The sequence below is a fragment of the Myxine glutinosa genome, chromosome 10 (assembly GCF_964187855.1).
Source record: "Myxine glutinosa chromosome 10, kmMyxGlut1.1, whole genome shotgun sequence".
Taxonomy (NCBI): domain Eukaryota; kingdom Metazoa; phylum Chordata; class Myxini; order Myxiniformes; family Myxinidae; genus Myxine; species Myxine glutinosa.
This window is the reverse complement of record NC_136270.1, coordinates 73,039,679-73,048,491: the sequence shown is the minus strand read 5'-3', so window position 1 is coordinate 73,048,491 and position 8,813 is coordinate 73,039,679. Positions and strand designations below refer to the sequence as shown.

The following is an 8,813-nucleotide window of genomic DNA, read 5'->3' as shown; positions in this document are numbered from 1 at the left end:
ACGCTGCAACAATGGCGGTAAACTTCTGAATTTTTTTTTTCTACAGCTTTAAAAAACGTTTATTTTACTTAAATTGAATTATGTACTTTAACACTAACGCTAGAATCAGTGTCGGCACTTTCAAAAACTTTCCGTTTCTCAGGACTTGGACGAAATATTCACACCGTCTCATGATCTCAGTCAGTGGATGCTGGTTTGTAACATTTCTGGAGGCCTGCAGCTGTTCCGATGATGCAGTGCCCCCTGTAGGTGAGAGCAGGAATGTTTAAATTGGCAGGATGCCGGCGATAGCATGCCGACACTTCACGAAGGACACTGGGATGTTTAACATCAACTAATGGGATGGACGCCCAGTATAACGTCCATTCGAGAGACGGCACTCCCATCGATGAATCTTGGCAGCTTAATAGGTGGGTCGGGATTCAAACTCAGGTAAAACGGCTTAGGGACGAGTGTGTATAAATCGAGAGTCCAGCTGGACCATCTTGCCAACCCCAGCTAATGGTGGAGTCGTTCAACATTTTCCCATTTTATTGTATGTAATATGTAGATTAACAACTCGTACTGCTTAAATGCGTGGTTGTGATGTCTTATTTCATTACTAAACAAACATTGCAATGGAATTCAGCAAACATCTCTCGGCAATTATGTTTTATTATTATTATTATTTTCCATACTCAGTCGAGGCTCGTGTAAGAGCTAACACATAGAACATATAATAAAGGGAGTGAGAGACAAGAAAGGGAGAGAGAGAGAGGGAATCACAACAACAGTAGCGAACAGGGACATTGGGAGATCGGTGGGAGAGAGAGAGAGAGACAGAGACAGAGAGAGAGAGATAGAGAGATAGAGAGAGCTGGGGTACACGGGATAAAATGTTTATCACATTTCTATAATTCTTGTGCGTATTTGTATATTCATTTATGTTTACCACAATTACTGCAATTATATCCTCAATAATAGAATAATCCAATGACAAGCTGATATATTAGTTAATCAACATATCCGCACCTCCCAGCACTATCCGACCCACCCGGCACTATCCGACCCAACCGGCACTATCTGACCCAACCGGCACTATCCGACCCAACCGGCACTATCCGACCCAACCGGCACTATCCGACCCAACCGGCACTATCCGACCCAACCGGCACTATCCGACCCAACCGGCACTATCCGACCCAACCGGCACTATCCGACCCAACCGGCACTATCCGACCCAACCGGCACTATCCGACCCAACCGGCACTATCCGACCCAACCGGCACTAGCCGACCCAACCGGCACTAGCCGACCCAACCGGCACAATCCGACCCAACCGGCACTATCTGACCCAACCGGCACTATCCGACCCAACCGGCACTATCCGACCCAACCGGCACTATACGACCAAACCGGCACTATACGACCAAACCGGCACTATACGACCAAACCGGCACTATACGACCAAACCGGCACTATACGACCAAACCGGCACTATACGACCAAACCGGCACTATACGACCAAACCGGCACTATACGACCAAACCGGCACTATACGACCAAACCGGCACGATACGACCAAACCGGCACTATACGACCCAACCGGCACTATACGACCCAACCGGCACTATCTGATGCGCCTGGCACGATCCGATGCGCCTGGCACGATCCGACGCGCCCGGCACGATCCGACGCGCCCGGCACGATCCCGACCACCCGGCACTATCCCGACCGCCCGGCACTATCCCGACCGCCCGGCACTATCCCGACCGCCCGGCACTATCCCGACCGCCCGGCACTATCCCGACCGCCCGGCACTATCCCGACCGCCCGGCACAATCCGATCTGCCCGGCACAATCCGATCCGCCCGGCACTATCCGTACCGCCCGGCACAGTCCGATCTGCCCGGCACAATCCGATCCGCCCGGCACTATTCGAACCGCTCGGCACTATTCGAACCGCCCGGCACTATTCGAACCGCCCGGCACTATTCGACCCGACCGGCACTATCCGACCCGACCGGCACTATCCGACCCGACCGGCACTATCCGACCCGACCGGCACTATCCGACCCGACCGGCACTATCCGACCCGACCGGCACTATCCGACCCGACCGGCACTATCCGACCCGACCGGCACTATCCGACCCGACCGGCACTATCCGACCCGACCGACCCAACCGGCACTATCCGACCCAACCGGCACTATCCAACAAAGGTGAGAATAAGGTGGTCAACTCAAGTTGAATTGGAAAAGTAAAAGAATGTTCAGTGACGCAATACCAGACTGTAGTTGAGTGGTAAGAACTTTTGCTCTGAGTCTGGTCCGTCGATGGTTCAAACCCTGGCCGAGTCTTACCAAAGACTTTAAAGATGGAATATGCTGCATCCAAAACAGAGCACAGATAAACAACCACAGGTTGGTAATAATAGTGCAGGCTTTGCTGAGTCTAATGGCCTCCTCCTGCGTTATATATACATAATGTTATACATTTAATGTTGATTGATGAGTATTATTGAGAGCTACAACGTGCAGAGCTTTGACGCTTCATCTTCCGATTGCCCTTTTTATCCTGCACTTCACGCTTTCTTGATTCCACTCCGAGCTTTTCTTTGTGTTCTACCATAGTCCCCTCATTTAATCCTTCCTTAGCTTCACCTCCAGCCCCAGTCCTATGTCTTCCTCCAATCTCTATTTCGTTCGTTCTCCCAGTCCCTTCTTTAGTCCCTTCCACAGTCAACGATATATTTCTAGACTGTTGCTCTCTTTCGTCCACCCGGATACTATTCTCTTTCTTCTCATTTTCTGCTGGCTTTTCCAACTCTCCCACAGCTTGTTTCCAATCCACTTCCTCATTATTCCTATCATTTCTTTCTACTTTCGTCCATACATTTTCGTCCTTTTCTGGATTCCCTGATCTTTGTTTTGCTTCTGCTTTACGCTTCTGTTCATCTATTTCTCCTTCTAGATTTCCACAATCAGTCCTTGTGGAAATGTTACCTTCATCGGTCTTCCTGAGACACACCGCGTATGCAAAGTTCCACGACAAGCCGTCAGTTGTGCATCCCTCAGCTGAAGATTCTTCTTTCACCCTCGATCCTGACAGTGACATTGTAGGACCACTGCATGTCTGCAAGCGACTGAGCATGTCAACATCCTGATTATCCCCATTACCAGGACCCGGTGACCAGTTAGGGTCAGGGTTGCATTGCTCAATGGTATGAGGTAAACAGCTGATAGCACGTTTTCCTGAAGATAGAACAGTTTCAGCGGACGTACTACTTGAGTCAGATCCATTATCGTATAGATCTTTCAAGTAGTCAGTACCCTGTTCGCCCAATGGTGCCTCACTTCCATCATTGCTGTCTTTTTCCTGCTTGCTATAATAGAATGCATTTTGTTTGGTGTAATCTCCATGTTGTGATCTACAATCATTCGACCCATTCTCGACTTCAGACATAGTTCTTCCGAAGTACGTGTAATACTTCACCTTGGTTTTGACATCACTCCAGAAGACTCCCCCACCCTCAGGTACGGGCTGTGAAGCCCCAAGCAGGGTATGTTTATCATTATGGCTTTCTGCCGCCCCTTGGAGTGTACTATTAACTATCGTGGTACTTAGCACATGTGTTTGCAAATTTGGTTCAGCATCACGGAGTGAGATATTTTCACATTCCAGGTACGATGCCATTCCTTTATCATGTGCACAGGTCTCATTATTGGTTGGCAAAACTCTTTCCTGATTAACTCCATCATCATCCAGCTGTGCTTCCTTGGATGCAAGTTGGAGCAACTTCCTTGCTAATAAAGCCACCATTTCCTCTGTTACTGGTTTCCGCAGGACATTGGTCGCACGTTCAGCCAATTCCGAGAGGTGGGGGTCTTTATGCGACCTTTCCATGGAATTGCTGGTACTCGCATCATACTCGATGGGAGCCGGCTTTTTGGTTTGCATTTGTGGTTTTCCTGACTGTGCCTCACTATTTTGTGGCTCACTGGGTCTAGCTCCATCACAAAACCCTTTACAGGACATGTCTAAGTCTTTACAATCCTTGGAAGGTTGTTCTTGTTTTTGGCCAATCCAACTTGTACTTCCAGCACAGTAATGTTGGTTAGGACACAGGTATTGAGTCACAACATGTTTAGCACTTGCATCGATAATCACCAAGAGCTTTTTACGGTTCCAAACTTGTTCTGAGCAATGATCCAGTGAGTATGATCCTTTTCCATGAATCCCATCCTTCATGGGCCTGTAATGAGGCTGTGGAAGCAAGGGTTGGTTAGTGTAGGCAGATGACCTCAAACTTTGGCCTCCCAATCCTGGTGGTTGTGTTTTAAAGATGTCAACTTTGCTCATTTTTGCTTCAGGGATTGTAGTTTTCCTGCTGCCACATGGGAGTTTCCACAGTGGCATGGTCATGTGGGATGTTCGGGAGGTTATGTGGGAGTTCATGTTGGTCATGTGGTTTCCACAGTGGGATGGCACAACTTGAGATGCATATTCCATCCCCTGACAATATCCAACACTGGTAGGCCATGATGGCAAAGAACGATACCCTCTGTTTTTGAAACATGGATCAGCTACAGGAAAAGTGTAGCTATCTTTGAAAGATTGCTGTTTAACTTTATTGTAAAACCCCCTTCCGAAGTGATTCCCCTGGTATGCTGCTTGAGTGTTGCACCCATGGGAAGCCACTTCTTGCTGAGGAGCCCAAACTGCAGGACGTTGATCCTGCTGACCTGTAAGACGACCATTGAGCCCATGCTGCTGGTACTGAGGCACAGTGAAATCAGAGGTACTTTGCAAAGTCCTAATCCTATTATCTTTAGTCCCTTGGTGAGGAAAACGGGGCTCCAGTTGCATTTCATTACCTTGTGTTCGCAATTTAGTCGGACCCCAGTCAACATGCGTTTCCCATGAACAACTTCTTGAGCATTCATCGTTGGACCTAGGACCAAATAAGAGATTGTCTGGGTCACTCCAGAAGGCTTCCTCAGAGCATCGTTCATCTTTTTCCCATTGATTGTGATGTGATTGGGCATGGCGAGCCAAGCATGTTCTGCGCAATGTTTCCTGGAGTCGTCTTGCTGCTCTCCTTCGGCACTTCATCACGATGGCACAGTGTTGGTCGTAAGAAGGAGGGTTCACTCTCCTTACATGGCCACATTCCAAAATTCCAGATTTTCTGTTGTTAGTTTTACCTACCATTTTGATTTTTATAGCAGCCTGTGTTCTTTCAGCTGAACTCACATTTCTTTTGGGACACTTCCTTTCTCCCCCCTTTCTGGATCTCATATAATGGCCAAACCAAGGTTCTTCAACAAAACCAATCATCATTTCATTTTGCAATTCGTCACAGTTTCTCTCTTTATTGTACTTCCCTTTCCCAAAGTCTTGAATTTTCAAAAGCCGGTCCTTTATTCCATGTATCCAGCTATCTTTTTGGCATTTTCCAAGGAGATCACCAGGCTGCAAATTCAAATGAGTCCTTGCCCTATTGGTTTCTCCTAATACAACGTTGATATTTTCATTAGCATTTGTCTTCACCTTGAATCTTGAATTGCTTCCCTTCCTCCGTTTTAGAACACCAAAAGATTTCATGGAAGCATCATGGCTTGAGTATTCCTCTTTCACCTGGGTTCTTGGCAGACCTCGGTTATGGCCAGGTCTTGGTTGCCCTCGGTTATGGCCAGGTCTTGGTTGCCCTCGGTTATGGCCAGGTCTTGGTTGCCCTCGGTTATGGGCCAGCTGGGTCGTGTGCCTTGGCAAGAGTGGGTAAGCTGGAGGTGGATGATTTGGAAAGTCATGTTTCTGGTAATTGACAAAGGGCAGTGCATCATGGGGTAACTGCCTTCCAGGCAACACCATGGTATCTTGCCAGCTTTACACACGTGAGAAAAGCTGCCATGGGGAAGATGACAGGAAATTGGTATCACAATGGGTGATAAACAAAAATGAGTGAAAGTACAACGGATTTGAAACAAAGAAAACACAACATCCTCCCATGTTCGATCATAGCTCCGCATCAACATCAAAACGAATGTACCTCCTGTGCTGTTAAATAAATTTGGAATAAAATAACTTGGTAATAGCATTGTCTAAGTGTTGTCAGTTACATACGAGGGCTCGCAGGATCGTTCAGAGGTAGTGGACTTGCCTTTGCGGTCTTGTCTGGGTTCATCCGACATGATGAGAAACTCACCTTGGTGCTTCCAGGCAGAGCATCGCATGATGTACGTACCATCCTCCAGGTGGAGTTAATCCGGGGACATTGAAGATCCCACGGTGTCTTTTGCACGAGTAGGCCATTGTGTACCGGTACCCCGAACAAATTCCAACTTCCTGCCAAACTCAAACCTGTTACCTACGACTTAGATAGTATAACCAGAGTGAAATGTAGGTGTTGTACTACAAACACACACAACTCGGGCAAAACAGGGACACGTACAGCGATGGGCTGACTACGTTTAAACTGTTCCAGTAATAGTCTGAAATGTCTCTTGGACCTGCAACTTTGTCTATCTCCAGGTCACTCACAGGCGTATCGTACTCCCTGATCTGCTGTCTCTTTTACAGTACGAGTTGTACCCACAAGCTCGTCTTTCTTCACTATCTTTGCCTATGAGCATAAACAAGTGAAAGCACAAACATATCTCCACCTTAACATGAACAATACAACGCCACTCGGTAGAGAGCACACCGACACCAGGCTGACCAGTTTACGTTTTGTATCGCACCGATAGGCCGGATATGGATCAAAAACCCCAAGATCGAATCGGCTATTTATTGTCACCGAAACAACACATCCAGCAAGTTTTGTCATAATCCGGGCACAATTTTTTGAAATATCACACTACATATAGTTTTTTGGGCCACATCTCTCAATGGTGAAGAATCACTTAAAAGATTAAAAACATTCCCATATCCGGACCTGGATCGGCCTATCATTGTCGTACCTTTGAATGTCCACCAATCATGAAACATTCTCCACGTTAAAACCCACGATTTGTGTTGCATTTAAATTCAGCTCTCACTTTGAAAACAAAGTTGTGCTTCTTCTTACCTTCGAACACCTTGTGGTTGTGCTGCCAACAGAGAGCCTTGCTCCAGCGGATCCTTTAATAAAGCAGGAGTGGGAGGTAAAAGCAGCTGAAGCAGAACAAGCAATTCGACTGGAATGTGTCCACCTCCATGTCACCAGAATGTGCATTATTGTCTGTAATAACAAGATGTCAACGTTTCAAACGTCACGTCAATAATTGGAGTCATTTGTCTTGTAAATATCTACATCCACTTGACAAGAACCACAAACACTGAACAAATGGGTCAATGGAATGAGTTGATAAAGGAGACAGACTACCTTGGGAAGCAAACTTCATGATGATGTGTTCCTTGTCCATGCTGACACGTGGTCACTGACAGTGTAGTTGTTGTTCCCCTTTCTTAAAATTGGAACATGTGACGTACACTACAAGTGTACAACAACGACAATAATACATGGAGATATGTACTTGCTATTCGAGGATAAACCTGTTTATATTTTCGACATTGATGTGAAGCCGATATCGAGTTTTCACCGATACATCACGTGCAGGACATCGAGCGAGGGACCCGACTCAGGGCGAGCGAGGGACCCGACTCAGGGCGAGCGAGGGACCCGACTCAGGGCGAGCGAGGAAACCGACTCGGGGCGAGCGAGGAAACCGACTCGGGGCGAGCGAGGGACCCGACTCGGGGCGAGCGAGGGACCCGACTCGGGGCGAGCGAGGGACCCGACTCGGGGCGAGCGAGGGACCCGACTCGGGGCGAGCGAGGGACCCGACTCGGGGCGAGCGAGGGACCCGACTCGGGGCGAGCGAGGGACCCGACTCGGGGCGAGCGAGGGACCCGACTCGGGGCGAGCGAGGGACCCGACTCGGGGCGAGCGAGGGACCCGACCCGGGGCGAGCGAGGGACCCGACCCGGGGCGAGCGAGGACCCGACCCGGGGCGAGCGAGGGAGCCGACCCGGGGCGAGCGAGGGGACCCGACCCGGGGCGAGCGAGGGACCCGACGCGAGCGAGGGAGCCGACCCGGGGCGAGGGAGACCCGATCCGGGGCGAGTGAGACCCGATCCGGGGCGAGAAAGGAACCAAACAAGGAAACTCATCATCAGATGCACTCACACAGATGTATTGGTGATTCCTGCTCATCATATGAGGAACATTGTGGAGGAATTTAAAGTTCTTCTGATGTGGTTGGGCAAAGGAAAGTTCACAACATATCTCAAAGTGAATGCAATCTGGGATAATATATGTTCTCACCACTGTGGAAAAAATCCTGGCAATGCACGCACTGATGGGATGTGATACTGTGAGCAGCCTGGCTAGGATTACCAAAGAGAAAGCTATCAAAAATACTGTGGACATGAGTTCGTTGGGCGATCACAACTTGTCTCAAAACTACCGAGGATGTTCCCTGAGCTGCAACAAGTTCATTGCTCGTCTCTATGGTTATTTCTAAGAGTGACCTCAGCTCAATATCATATCTTGGCAGTAAAGAATGCATCGAATGCGGAACTGCTACCCAGAAAGAATGCTCTTTAGTTTCACATCAAGCAGGCAGACTTCCAAATAAGAAAAAGCAGACGTGCAGAAGAAAAGTATGAAAGAGCAGACGATACGTGATGGAGAAAAGCCCTCCAAACTCAGTTGAGCATTCCATGACCTGCTGAGCATGAGTGGGAGTTGAAAATAGATGGTGCACACAAACCAAAGATATGTGATTAGAGGGCTGTTAACTCCTCTCTGCAACTTACTTGTGGGTGGAAGTTCCAACAAGGTTATTGGT

At 48.3% G+C, this 8,813-nt stretch overlaps 1 protein-coding gene across 1 annotated transcript; it reads right to left on the bottom strand.

The window, feature by feature from the left end:
* Positions 1–606: 606 nt before the first annotated feature.
* Positions 607–7,192, bottom strand: LOC137434100 (uncharacterized). Its single transcript, XM_068126773.2, has 2 exons — positions 7,049–7,192; positions 607–5,886 (listed from the first exon to the last, which is right to left on the bottom strand). Exon 2 carries the CDS (start codon positions 5,851–5,853, stop codon positions 2,497–2,499), a length of 3,357 nt encoding a protein of 1,118 aa, XP_067982874.2. The 5' UTR covers positions 5,854–5,886; positions 7,049–7,192; the 3' UTR covers positions 607–2,496.
* Between the last annotated feature and the right edge of the window lie 1,621 nt (positions 7,193–8,813).

Bases quoted from the DNA above. Each gene is read 5' to 3' on its own strand.
- LOC137434100 (XM_068126773.2), bottom strand. From the start codon at position 5,853: ATGGTGTTGCCTGGAAGGCAGTTACCCCATGATGCACTGCCCTTTGTC.